This window comes from Hemiscyllium ocellatum, chromosome 16, assembly GCF_020745735.1.
Source record: "Hemiscyllium ocellatum isolate sHemOce1 chromosome 16, sHemOce1.pat.X.cur, whole genome shotgun sequence".
NCBI classification, from domain to species: Eukaryota; Metazoa; Chordata; class Chondrichthyes; order Orectolobiformes; family Hemiscylliidae; genus Hemiscyllium; species Hemiscyllium ocellatum.
Window position 1 is genome coordinate 59,159,910 of NC_083416.1, and position 14,836 is coordinate 59,174,745.

Here is a 14,836-nt window from a genome sequence, read left to right on the forward strand (position 1 = left end):
TCCATGCTTCATCCAGAATGGTCACTTGCCCTGCGTTAGCCCAAGCAATGAATAACAGCAGTTTCTGCTTCACAGAGACTAATAAGGTTACGCTCGAACCTATCCTTATTAGCACCAGGAAAAAAGACGGATGTTTTCTCCAATAAGGATTGGACAACAGCAATGAGGAACAGAAGCCTGTCATATTTCCTTCCTTTCTTCTAGCCTACCTTACGATTCCCCATAAATACCCTCTTATATCCTCTTCTGCCTACACATCCCCCATATACTCTCCAGATGGAGATAATAGTTAAGATCCCTGTAGTATCAATGACATGATTTTAAGGAATGAATTTTGCAGTAACCAATGGAAAGAATTCCAGGACAGGGTTTGAAGTTTTACAATCTTTGTGCAGCAAAACCTAAATCAATTTAACTAAACATTATTTAACATTCAATATATACTCCAAGCTGAAGAAAAGGTGCCTTTGCATTAGCTAACACAACTGAAATATGCTCATTAAACATTTTTACTTACATTACATGGAATATCGTTACATTTTTTAATTAATAGATATGTTGCATTCAAAATTGAATCCTAAGTTACTCCCAGCTTTCCACCAGGCTCATTTCTCTTGTCCCACCAGATTAAATCACCCAGGGTCCTTGAATATTGTCCTACTCATTCTGAGTATCCCAGAATGGTTCACATACATAGCTGACCTGAAAGGTTTGATAGGGAGGATTAAAATGGGGTGCAAGGAGAATAGGGAGCCAGGAATATGCAAAACATCAGAGTGCATGATTTCTCTTACTGGCTTTGTATGCCTCGACCAATACTCATGGACAATTTAACCCCTATGCCAACTTGGAAGCAATATATGTTTATTCTCTCACTTCATGGACTCAGGGCTTATGTTCGGATGAAATACAATAAAGGACAAAATATCCATTCCAGGGACATCCATACCTCCATACCTCCATAAAATCCATACCTACATACCTCCCATGATTGAATGACCATTCAACAGATTTAACTCTCTTCAAGTTGTTAGACCCTTATAAAACAAGCATTTGTCTACATTGCACTGCATCCAAAACAACTAATCTTTTAATAACATCTTTAAGATGTCAATCAACCCCCTTCTTAAAAATTGATTCATGGTCTATAGACAACATTGGGCCAGCATTTTTGCATATCACCAGCTGTCCTGAGAAAGTCGTGGTAAGCTGTCTTGGTGAACCAGTGCAGTGTATTTGGTGTAGATAGTTCCAAAATGTCATAGGGAGGGAGTTCAAGGATTTTGACCTGGCAACACAAAAGGAATGATGATATATATCCAAGTTAGGGTGGTGAGTAGCTTGGAGTGGAGCTTGCAAGTGTTAGTGTTCCATGTATCAGCTGCTCTTATACTGTAGATGGAGTGGTTGTGGATTTTGGAAGTTGCTGTCAAAAGAGCCTTGGTGGAATTTCTGGATGGTACACACCATTGCTACTGAGTGTCAGTGGTACAGGTATTGAATGTTATCAATACAGTGCATGTCAAGCAGGCTGCTTTGTCATGATGGTGTCAAGTTCCTTGAGTATTATTGAAGCTTCACTAATCTAGACAAATATTCCATCATACCTTGTGTATGGCTTTAGGGAGTCAAGAGGTGAATAAATCACTGCAGGATTCCTAACTCTGTGACCCCCAAGCTTGTTGATAGCTGGGGATTCAGTGATGGTAATGCCACTGAATATGAAGGGATATGTGATGCATATTTAATTTGCCACTTATCTGCCCAACCTGGATAATGACCAGGCGAAAGTGAAGACTGCGGATGCTGGAGATCAGAGTCAAGATTAGAGTGATGCTGGAAAAGCACAGCAGGTCAACCAGCATCCGAGGAGCAGGAAAATCGACCATTTCGGGCAAAAGCCCTTCCTGATGAAGGGCGTTTGCCCAAAATATCGATGTTCCTACTCCTTGGATGCTGCCTGACCTGCTGTGCTTTTCCAGCATAACTCTAATCTTGGACAATGTCCAGGTCTTGCTGCATTTGTATATGTATTGCTTCAGTATTTGAGGAGTTACAACTGGTGTTGATCATTATGCAATCATCAGTGAACAACTCCATTTCTGACCTTATAATGGTAAGGAACTCAACCCCAACTCTCACTGTCATAATAATATTCCACAGAGAACAGCTGAGCATTAATAATGTTGGCTGATAACAAAAAGATCTATTAAATCTGCTAGGAAAGATTTTTGCAACTCTTAGACACTCTGTAACCGAGTTTCAATGCCTTTGCCACATTTGCGCTTTCTAAAAGGGCAAGTCATTTTCTGCTGTAATGTTTCTGCCAGATATGTGCATGTGAACTCAAGGTCCAGGGTCTACCTGCCTTTTTAGATGCAACATGGTTGCTATGTGATTCCAGGAAAATTCAGAGCTCTATCTTAGATCCTCATCCCTTCCATTGGCAAAAATAAGCTTTAGTGTTATATCCTTCATTTTTTTGTCATACAACAACCAACCATTAAATCATATTTTACCACCCTTCAACATCTAGTGCAAAGTACCAATAAATTGTGTCATGCAAAAATCTTCCAATAATCCTGAGACTTACCTTGCATTGAATCGCAAGTTACATACCAATCAAATACCTTTGTCTTGGCTTGATTTATCTTTTTATCAAATCTGTATCTCTTGTAGTCTTCAACTCCATCTTTAATAGCAGTAGTGGACATCACAATAATCAGGGGTAACATGGTTATCTCTTTCTGGAAAACTCCAATGAATGGGACCCAGTTCAGAAGTGCCAGGAACAGAAAGTAAATATTAGCAAACCTAGGATGTGGAAGGGGATGGAAAAACAAAACTTCATATTTTTTCCTTTCTCGAATCTTTGCCACAACGTATCTGAGAAATCAGACAACCAGTGTTACTACATTAAAAAAAAATCAATAATCCAATCTGCATAGAGTGGTATATTCAATAGCATTTGATTATTTGCTAAATGCGTCCTCTGGATAAATAATTAATGAGTCAGATGAAAACAATTGAAAGAAAGGAGTTTGCTCTATAATTTCCATTACTTTAAGATTTAATTTGCATATCAGCATAATTCGAAACAAATGTTCAGATATCAAAAATCAATTTCCAAAATGTAAGTAGATGACAAATAATTTGCTCCAAAACCAGAGAAAAGGACTGTGGTGAAATAACTCCACAGAGGCCGGTATCCCATCACCATGTTACCATATATTTACAGTTTAGTAGTATGTGACACTGGAATGGTTTCCAGAGTAAACAGAAATTATGACACTTTAGATTTTATCTGTCAGCCAGGGCTCTCTGATTGGGCCAAATTAACAACCCCAGTCAGGGAACTCATATTCTATAAGGCTGATCTTGTTACAAGTCAAAAAGTGTTTTTGACTCTAATCTCCAGCATCTGCAGTGCTCATTTCTTGTGACCTCTTAACAATCACTACATGTGGAAACTGAAAATCTGAAATAAAAATAGAAAGTATTGGAAATGCTCAGAAGATCAGGCAGCATCACTGAAGAGAGAAGCAGAGCTAACATCTGAGGTCAATAATTTTTCATCAGAATTCAGTGCAGACTGTGTTCTAATGAAGAATTGGATCTGCTGATATTTTGAAAATTGGAACCAGTGCAAAGTTCGAAAGTTCAATGTGATAATTAAGGTATACATCCTGGAGTCAAATACATTTAAAATTCATTTGAAATATATTAAGCCTTTTTCAATTTAACTAGTAGGAAACAAATATATCGGTTCAGGAAATATTTCTCCAATTACACCTGGTAGTGAAAACTAAACCCTTTACACTGAGAATCAAAATCAAGAATTGACAAGAAGTGAATAGTGAGAGAAAGCCAAGGAAAACAGGTGCCAAGCTGTACCACACAGGACAGAGGAAGTGCCAAGCTGGCCAATGCAGCAAAATAAGCCATTGGTGACACATTTAAATACTTAAAAAAAGCTTAGCCACGTGATTGTAATCAAGGTTTATATTAAACACTCCTGGCAAATCCTTGTGTTGTCATGAAGAATGCTGAGCGAATTAAACTGAGGTGTTTACCTGTAAAACTGTTCAAAAATGTTCTTTGGAAGGAAGTTGATGAAGGTATACTTTGTGGTTCTTATTTTGTTGCTCAAGTAGCTTTTCATTAGCTTTTCTGAGTTTCTGGGAAACTTTCCATTATTTGGAATGATAATTCTTTGGTTGCTTAAACCAGCTGACTTTTGTGTCCTGACTGGAGAATTCCGTGATGAAGGTGATAACAATGGTGTTGTTTCAGAGACATTATGGGGTCGTTGCTGCTGGAAGCGGAATCGAATCCATTCTATCGAGTGTGCCATTATTCACTGGGTCACTTTTCCATCTTCAGGTGTTTGGTCTGATATTGGAATAGAACAACAAACCTTTTATTGAGACAGAAACTATATTATGTAATCAGTATAAGAAATAAATGATATGAGAGTACTTTAATGAGAAAACAAAAGGTCATATTATTAATCTGACTATAATTGCAGAAATTCTACAGTAAATACAAAAAGTGTTTAGTACAGCTGGAGTCTTATTGAATTGAAGTGAGGCCCAACTAATAAAATATTTCAATCTCATAACATCATAGAAATCCTACAGTGTGAAAGCAGGCCATTCAACCCATCGCATCCACATCAACTCTCTGAAGAGCAACCCAGTCAGACCCACCATCCCCCCTCTCCAGACCCAATCCATGTAAGTCTGCATTTCCCATGGCCAGTCCACCTAACCTGCACACCTTTGGACTGTGGGAGGAAACCGGAGCACCTGGAGGAAACACACACACACACACACACACACACACACACACACACACACACACACACCTCCACATAAATAGTTGCCTAAGGTGGAATCAAACCTGGGTTCCTGGTGCTGTGAGGCAGCAGTGCTAACCACTGAGCCATCAGATGGGCTGCATTTCAAGTCATATACAAATGAATCCTGTTATTTAACAAAGGTGGAAGATGACATTACCAAGAATTTAATATCGTTTCTTGCTCTTCCTATTTAACATGTAGTATTAAGAATTGTAACATCAAGGAGTTGTGAGGTGTCAAATTTCTTCTCTTGTAAACCAATTTCAAAATATTTTTTAATCATAAGGAACATTTTACATCTTTTGTAGTTCCCTGGATTGAAACTTGAAATGATGATTGATAGGAAAAGCATAGGTTATCACTGCACAATTGTGTTTCTTTAGTCCGGAGTTTACACGTTCCAGGACCATGTTCAGATAATTTTAAGCATCCTGCCAACATTGTGAGGTTCCTCATGTTACCTTACCAGACTAACCATTCACATTTGAGAAATAAAAAGCTAATGGAAGAATGGGGTTCATAACAGAGGTTCAACCTATTTTTTTTTGCCAAAAATGGAACAGATTTTCTTTCCTGAGAAACAGGGATGGTAAGGTCAGATCTAAGAAGCATTATGTTACATCCTATTATTACAGCATAGGCCAGGAAATAAATGATCCATATGTACTTATTACATCCTGACCCTAAAGCCAGCGCACAATACTTCTGTAGATAAATCATCCTCATAAAATATAGTGCAATGTTGGACAATTTTTAACTCCACAACAAAGCAAAATATTGCAAAACGCTTATTTGTCTGCTGCTCTCCTTGAAATAAAATTGACTTAAAAAGTAATTGTAGAACACTATGAAAGGTTTCAATTTATGCAAACGAATGTCTGTGGAGTAGAACCAAGAGTAGCTTATACTAAAATGAAGAAAATTCAATTTTCAAGCTTGAATTGAATTCTCAGAATCTAGTAACTGTTGAATACTGTTTTCTGACTAATTATGTGAAGCTAATTCTCTTTTACAAGCATGGATAACCTGAAGCATTTTTCAATAAGGTTGGCTCTTCTGATAATTCAGGACTCTACAAATCACAATATTAGAAATTATGGAATGGTAACAGTCTGAAAAATTCATTATCTGCAAACAATTCAACATGTTTTGGATGCAGTTATATTGGAGACAGCAATACATAGTTGCAAGAGGGTCATAGATCTTTTTAGATCTTGTGCAAAGAATCCACATGGGAATTGATTCTTTTTTACCATTGAGGCAGGGTCAGTTTCAATATTTTGCAACATCAGTGTCAACTATAGTACAACTACATATAGTCAACCATTGTATCACAAAACCTTAATGATGTCAAATTTCCGCTGCCTGTGAACATGATTGTACTATTGAGTTAATTGAAACTTCACTGTGGGGTACTTTCCACCTCAGAGGGGGCTAAAGATCATGCGTAGTTAACATCTTTTAAAGGAAGACCTTTAGACCGCAGAAAAGGTTTACCAGAATGTTGCCTGTTTTGGGGGATTTTAGCAATGAAGAAAGGTTGGATAGACTGTGTTTGTTTTCACTGGATTGCAGGAAGTTGAGGGGCAACCTGATAAAAGTTTGCAAGATTGTGAATGACATGGATAGAGTGGAAAGTATGAGGCCTTTTCCCCGGGGTGGAGGTGTCAATTACTAGGGGACACAGGTTCAAGGTGTGGGGAGCGGAAATTTAAAAGAGATGTGCGAGGTAATTATTTCACACAAAAGGTGGTGAGTGTCTGAAACACACCCTGCCAGAGGAGGTGGTGGAAGGAGACACAATAGATGCATTCCAGAAGTGCCTGGATGAATACATGAACAGGAAGGGAATAGCCAGATACAGATCTTATAAATAAAGACAGTTTTGTCATAGAATCACTACAGTACAGAAACAGGCCATTTGGCCCAACTAGTTCACACCGACCCTCTGAAAAGCATCCCACCCAAACCCATTCCCCATTACTCCAAATTACCCTTGACTAATGCACCTAACCTAAACGTGCCTGAACACTATGAGCAATTTTAGCACGGCCAATTCATTTAACCTGCATGTCTTTAGACTGTAGGAGGAAACCAGAACACCCAGAAGAAGCCTATGCAGACACAGGGAAAATGTGCAAACTCAACACAGGTACCTGAGGCTGGAATTTGACCTGGATCCCTGGTACTGTAAGACAGCAGTGCTAACCACTGCGCCACATTTGGTACGTGAAGACCAAATGTGTCAGCACAGGTTTGGAAGGCCAAAGGATCTGTTCCTGTGCTATATTGTTCTTTGTTCAAATGGAAAGGCATATCTGACTAGATCAGTTACTGAATGATATTTACAACCAATTCTGGCCTATAAAGTACTCAGCTATAAAGCAATGTGGGAGCAACCGAGATGCAAGTTTCTCTGTTGCACCACTGAAGACCTTGCTTACGAGGTTGTGGAGGATGAAAAATGTGCTCTATCCACGTGGGATCATCAGTTCTCCCTCAAGTCCACCAACTCCAAGTAAACTCTCAGAAGACAGAGAGACAGATGCCCATGGCAATCAACGACAGGAGTCAAATCCCCAGTGCCTGGATTCAGTGCTGCAAACGAGTATCAGGCAGTGATCAATGAGTAAACTTCAATAATTTAAATCAATCAACAACTCATATGTAACATATATAGCTCCATCTGAACCTTATATACTGAAAAGTGCAGCAAGTGTCACAGTGCTCTCCCACTCTCAGTGGGACAGACACTATTTTTTTGCGAACTGCAATCAAAAAATTTGATGAATAGTATGGTTTGGCCTTACATTCACTGGTACATGCTTTCATTTAATGGGAAAGCAATTCTTAAACAAATGCAAATTTGTGAATTCAAAAGAAAATGATAGGGTAAATCTACCACTCCCATGTCATTGCTGATGGGAGGCTCTGCTGGAAGAGTTGGAGATATGCAACAAGCCAGAAATACTGATTCTCCAATTACTTTCTATTTCAGCAAAGTCATCTTCTGGGATCATGTCGCCAGTGAAACAACTGAGCGAATTAATGAATGCTGTGCAGAGTTAAATGTGGGTGTCAAAAGAAAATATGTGCAGCACTACAGTAAAGAGATAATGAATATTTGGGGAGTTAGGAGTTAACAAAATGACATCTAACATTAATAGCTAACAGAACAATATCCATTCTTTTCTTCTACCCCATCTCCAAGACCAAAAATAACATAATATAAATGTCATTATTAATTAATAGTGATAATATTATTTCAAATATCAATTGCTTTGCACTATATCAGACAATTTTAAAGATTGTTTATCAAGGTTAAATACTGCTGTACTAATTGCTGTCTAGAGGTAGCTCAGTGAAACGAGTTACTGGTCAAACTTTAATGGTGAGTCAGGAAGATTGCATGCTCTCTGGAAGGGAAGGCAGTGACGAGACAACAAACTGATAAGAAGCATGACTAACTCACCATAATGTTCTAAATGATAGGCTAACATTGTGCAGAGTGGGACTTTTACCCTCAGTTGGAGGAAGTCCTATTCTCTGGAGCTGACTGACCAACAGCAGTTCTGGCATCACTGAGAGCTTGGTACATTAGATTACTTCCAGTGATGAACTGTTTGTTTTATGAGGAGTGACTGAGCAGTTTAGGTCTGTATTCATTAAATTTTAGAAGAATGAGGAGATAGAATTTACATACATAAGATGTTCAAGGGAATTGAACAGAGTGGGAGTTGAAAGGATGTTACCCTTGTGGGTCAAGCAAGAACAAGTGGTCATGACTTTACACTAAGGGTTGGCCAGATTTAAAACAGAGAGGAGGAGGAATTATTCCTCCCAAAGTGTCATGAATTTGTCGAATACACTACTCCAAAGTGTGATGGATGATAGGTCCCTGAATAAACTGAGGAAGGAGATAGATTGATAATTTATAATGGGTGAAAGAGTTATAGGAAGTGGGCAGGAAAGTGGAGTTGAGGCCATGATGAGATCAGCCATGATCGTATTAAGTGGTGGAGCAGGTTCAAGGGCCAGAATTGCCTATTCCTGTTCTTAGTTCTTACATTCATATGTTCTTAGTACTGAGCAGATCCTGGACTGAAAGCAATCCAGGATGGAAGTTTCAATGGATCTCCAAACTCAAGGAAGTTGGGCCTATTGAGTGGGAAGGATTCAAGCATACTGGAAGGAGGGTGAAAGGGATTGGAGGTTTATGATTTAAAGTTCAAGCAGGAGAAAAAGAATGGGTTATTTTACCTCCTGGAATTGTACCCCTGGTGCACAAAGGGCACTCACCGAAGATAATAATCCCTCCTTCGTTCCTTATTAAAAAAACGTATTAAGAAAATTGGCTGCCTATCCCACATACCTGTCTACATTAATTTGTTTAAGCATGGGCAAGATCATATTTGGATCAACTGAGCCATTGACATGCTCAACTAATCCTGAGTTATTTATTTAAATAAGGAAGCCAGGCTGTTGATTTGGCACCCAACCACCACCACCATGATCTCCACTCCCCACTCCAACCCACTCACTCCCAACCCATAACATCTACTCCGTATTACATGGATCAGCTTGAGGATGGGTGGAACGTTTCTGGTTAAAACATGCCCAGTGAGGACACATAAAGTCCAGTTCACTATGTGGAAGGCCCTTTTATATTTCTTCCAGTATTTAAGATGGAGATGCTGGTGTATTGGTGATGCCAGTGAACTGGTAATCCAGAACATCACGCCAATGTACTGGCACTATGAGCTTAACTTCCACCTTGCTGAATGGTGATATTTAAATTCAATATGAGTATGGAATTAAAGGCAGATCTAATGGAGACCATGGTGGCAAAACACCATCTTGTTCACTCTTGTCCTTTATAGAAGGAAATCTGTCATCCTTAACTGGTTTGATCGCCATCTGACTTCATTCTATTAGCAATCTGGTTGACCTTAATTGCCCTTAAGAGAGAATCAATCAAATCAAGGACAAGTAGGGACTCCCACAGCCTATATAAGAATAAAGGAGAAAACAAAAGTTCCAAGGGTGTGAGACAAACAGTTTCTTTATGTTGGATATGTAGAGTAAACTTTCCATTTTTGGTGGATTTTTACTGGGGAACTACAAGGAGTGAAGAGGAAAGCATACATATCAATAAGTTGGAAGATGCCATGAGTTTGTAGGAATTATTTGCTGAGAAAACAAAGGGAATTTCAAATTATGAAAATCCCCATAAATGTGTCCTCCTCTTCTAGAAGGCATTTATCACTTTTATATCTGGTTTCAGGGGACAGTATTAATCTATAAGCTGTGTTTTTCACATTATGCAGCACTTACAATGATATTGTCATGGGAAAGCTACTGTGTATAAAATGTAGATTTACATTATATTCATGAGATCCCTCATGGTTTAATTGGTAAAGTCACTACATGAGGTAATGCATTATAGGAAGTTATGTTCATGTGGATTTTACATTCCTGTATGAAGCTGCCTGTAATGCATACTCATCTTCTGAAAATAATGAAACATAAATGTTATTTGTCAATAATAATTGACAATGCCAATATACATTAAGGAGTTGTTCTACTTCAGCAATTTTTTTTCATAAGAATGAAGCAAACTGGATTTAAAATATTTTAAAGATTTTAAATTTTAAACATCTGCGATATGGAAAATGTTAGAAGCCATTATTACAGACTTTAAAACAGAGCACTTAGATAGGTTCAATGTAATCAGGCAGAGCCATCATAGCTATCCTAATGCATAAATTGCAAAAGGTTAGCATGCAGGTACAGCAAGCAATCAGGAAATCTAATAGAACATTATGTTTTATTGTGAGGGGAATTGAATGCAAGAGTAGGGAGGTTATGCTTCAGTTGTACAGAGCATTGGTGAGACTGCATTTGGAGTACTATGTAGAGTACTAGTCCTTACTTATGGAAGGATGTTAATATGTTTGATTCAGTTAAGATTAACTCCATATACTTGGAATAAGCTTACTTCCAGATGAGGAAAGGCTAGAATGGCTAGGCCTGTCTCCTCTGGAGATTAGAAGAGTCAGAGATAACTTAATTGAAATATCTAAGATCCTAACAGAGTCAAAAGCAGAAGTTGCTGGAAAAGCTCAGTAACTTTGATTTCTCTTCGCAGATGCTGCCAGATCTAAAGTTTCAGCTCCAGTGATCCTTCCACGGTTTTTTGGGGTTTTATTTAAGATCTTAATGGAACTTGACCGGTACAAATGCTACCCAATCATGGAATCACATCTAACATTGGAAAATACATTATATATTGTCCAAGCATGGGCTGGTTGGTGACGGTCAACACCTTGCTTGTTGCAAACAGCTGAAAGGATATGCTATGGCATATGACCATCCATCCTTTGGGACGTATGGCTTTATAGCTGGCATTACAAAACAAGATGTGATAAGATGAGGATTAGAGTTAGGGTTAAATGCAAACATTCTGTATCTGATTACTGCTTTTCTAAATTTGCACTAACCACGATTGATCTGCAGCTTGCTAGCTGTGTGCACTATGAGAAAAGTAAGACATTGAAATCTGGAAAGGATTCCCGATACCGTCATTCCCCCCATTTCCTGAGTAAGGCATAAATTCATATAACAGCATGCTGAAAAATTTGTACAGATCAAGTTTGGTTCAGCTTCATGTCCTTGGAGACTTTGTACTGTCTGTAACTACTTCTGCCTCATAGAGGCCTAGAGTCCTAGAGAAGTCCTAGAGAAGTAGAGGATAATATTGCGAGGATGATTCAGGAAAAGAGTGAAGGTAGCAGGGTGGTTGTTATGGGGGACTTTAACTTCCCAGATATTGACTGGGAGAGCTATAGCTCGAGTTCATTAGATGGGTCGGTGTTTGTCCAATGTGTGCAGGAGGGTTTCCTGACACAATATGTAGACAGGCCAACAAGAGGTGAGGCTATACTGGATTTGGTTCTAGGTAATGAACCTGGCCAGGTGTTAGACTTGGAGGTAGGTGAGCACTTCGGGGACAGTGACCACAACTCGGTGACTTTTACTTTAGTGATGGAGAGGGATAAGTGTGCGCTGCAGGGCAAGAGTTATAGCTGGGGGCAGGGAAATTATGATGCAGTGAGGCATGACTTAGGATGTGTGGATTGGAAAAACAGGCTTCAAGAGAAGAACACTAATGAGATGTGGGGATTGTTCAAGGAGCAGCTACTACGTGTCCTCGATAAGTATGTACCAGTCAGGCATGGTGTAAAGGGCCTTGTGAGGCAGCCGTGGTTTAGTAAGGAATTGGAATCCCTTGTGAAAGGGAAGAAGGCGGCATATGTAAAGATGAGGCATAAAGGTTCAGTTGGGGCGATAGAGAGTTATAAGGTAGCCAGGAAGGATCTAAAGAGAGAGCTAAGAGAAGCAAGAAGGGGACATGAAAAGTCTTTAGCTGGTAGGATTAGGGAAAACCCAAAGGCTTTCTATAGGTATGTCAGGAATAAAAGGATGACTAGGGTAGGTATCGGTCCAGTCAAGGATAGTAGTGGGAAGTTGTGTGTGGAGGCGGAGGAGATTGGAGAGACACTAAATCAATACTTTTCATCAGTATTCACTCAGGAACAGGACACTGTTGCTGATGTGAATATGGAGTCACACATGATTAGAATGGATGGCCTGGAAATATGCAGGGAAGAGGTTCTGGGAATATTGGAGAGGATGAAAATAGATAAGTCTCCTGGGCCTGATGGCATTTACCCTAGGATCCTATGGGAAGCTAGGGAGGAGATAGCAGAGCCATTGGCCTGGATTTTTATGTCGTCATTGTCAACGGGAATAGTACCAGAGGACTGGAGGATAGCGAATGTGGTCCCCTTGTTCAAGAAAGGGAGTAGGGATAGCCCTAGTAACTATAGGCCAGTGAGTCTGACTTCAGTGGTGGGCAAAGTCTTAGAGAGAATGGTAAGGGATAAGATTTATGAACATCTGGATAGGAATAACGTGATCAAGGATAGCCAGCATGGTTTTGTGAAGGGCAGGTCGTGCCTCACAAACCTTATTGAGTTCTTTGAGAAGGTGACTAAGGAAGTGGACGAGGGTAAAGCAGTAGATGTTGTGTATATGGATTTTAGTAAGGCGTTCGATAAGGTTCCCCATGGTAGGCTAATGCTAAAACTACGGAGGTATGGCATTGAGGATACATTAGAGGTTTGGATTAGGAATTGGCTGGCTGGAAGGAGACAGAGGGTAGTAGTTGATGGACTATGTTCATCTTGGAGTGCAGTTACTAGCGGTGTACCACAAGGATCTGTTTTGGGACCATTGCTTTTTGTTATCTTTATAAATGATCTAGAGGAAGGGCTTGAAAGCTGGGTAAGCAAGTTTGCAGATGACACAAAAGTCGGTGGAGTTGTGGATAGTGAGGAAGGAAGTGGTAGGTTACAGCGGGATATAGATAAGTTGCAGAGCTGGGCAGAAATGTGGCAAATGGAATTCAATGTAGCTAAGTGTGAAGTCATTCACTTTGGTAGGAGTTACAAGATGATGGATTACTGGGCTAATGGTAGGCTACTTGGTAGTGTGGATGAGCAGAGGGATCTTGGTGTCCATGTACACAGATCTCTGAAAGTTGCCACCCAGGTAAATAGTGCTGTGAGGAAGGCATATGGTGTACTGGGCTTTATTGGTAGAGGAATTGAGTTCCGGAGTCCTGAGGTCATGTTGCAACTGTATAAGACTCTGGTGCGGCCTCATCTGGAGTATTGTGTGCAGTTTTGGTCGCCATACTATAGGAAGGATGTGGAGGCATTGGAACGAGTGCAGAGGAGGTTTACCAGGATGTTGCCTGGAATGGTAGGAAAATCTTATGAGGAAAGGCTGAGGCACTTGGGGCTGTTCTCATTGGAGAAGAGAAGGTTTAGGGGAGATTTGATAGAGGTGTATAAGATGATTAGGGGTTTAGATAGCGTCGACACTGAGAACCTTTTACCGCTAATGGAGTCAGGTGTTACTAGGGGACACAGCTTTAAATTAAGGGGTGGTAGGTATAGGACAGATGTTAGGGGTAGATTCTTTACACAGCGGGTTGTGAGTTCATGGAATGCCCTGCCAGTAGCAGTGGTGAACTCTCCTTCTTTATGGTCATTTAAGCGGGCATTGGATAGGCATTTGGAAGTTATTGGGCTAGTGTAGGTTAGGTAGGATTCGGTCGGCGCAACATCGAGGGCCGAAGGGCCTGTACTGCGCTGTATCTTTCTATGTTCTATGTTCTATGTTCTATGAGATGAACTTGTTCGATATGTAATGACCAATGACATAATTGAGATATTCATGCTCAGTAAGCTGCACATGTGTGTGGCCGCAACCAGGAAAACAAAGTACGCACACACCCCATGAACCACTGTGCATCCATCCCACTGTGCATGCCCACGATCAATCCTCCATGTGGAACATACCTGATGTCTGCATGCCCCATGAATCCCATGATTCTCCACATGCTGCATACCTTGAGCCTTTGGTGCTGTATTTTGGAAAGGCAAATCAGTGCAAGACTTATACCCTTAATGATTAGGCGTGGGGAGTGTTGCGCAACCTTGGAGTGCAGGTTCATAGTTCCTTGAAAGTGGAGTCACAGGTAGATAGAATAGTGAAGAAGGAATTTGGTATGCTTTCCTTTATTGGTCAGAGCTCTGAGTACAGGAGTTGGGAGGTCATGTTACAGCTGTTTAGGACATTTGTTAAGCCACTGTTGGAATATTGTATGCAGTTCTGGTCTACTTCCTATTGGAAGGATGTTGTGAAACCTGAAAGGGTTTAGAGATAGTGGGAGGATTTAAAGGAGAAATTGTTAAGGGTGAGGACCAGTTCGGCCAAACGAATGAGAGTGTCAGTGGCAGGGTACTGTTGGGGACATCTGGAGAGGAAACAATGGACGGCTTGGAGGCCCTGGTCATGGTGGATGAAGGTGTAGAGGGATTGGACCGGGGAAACGGAGATCTTGGA

General features: G+C 40.1%; 1 protein-coding gene across 3 annotated transcripts in view; it reads right to left on the reverse strand.

Moving 5' to 3' along the window:
* The window catches only part of atp10b (ATPase phospholipid transporting 10B), a 253,403-nt gene that overhangs the window by 93,077 nt on the left and 145,490 nt on the right, over window positions 1-14,836 (reverse strand). For all 3 annotated transcript variants that reach the window (XM_060836863.1, XM_060836864.1, XM_060836865.1), the window contains exons 2-3: window positions 4,074-4,392; window positions 2,620-2,814 (exon numbers count right to left, since the gene is read on the reverse strand). In XM_060836863.1, coding sequence (XP_060692846.1) covers window positions 2,620-2,814; window positions 4,074-4,354 — 476 coding nt within the window. In that variant the 5' untranslated portion in view covers window positions 4,355-4,392. The remainder of the gene's footprint in view (window positions 1-2,619; window positions 2,815-4,073; window positions 4,393-14,836) is intronic.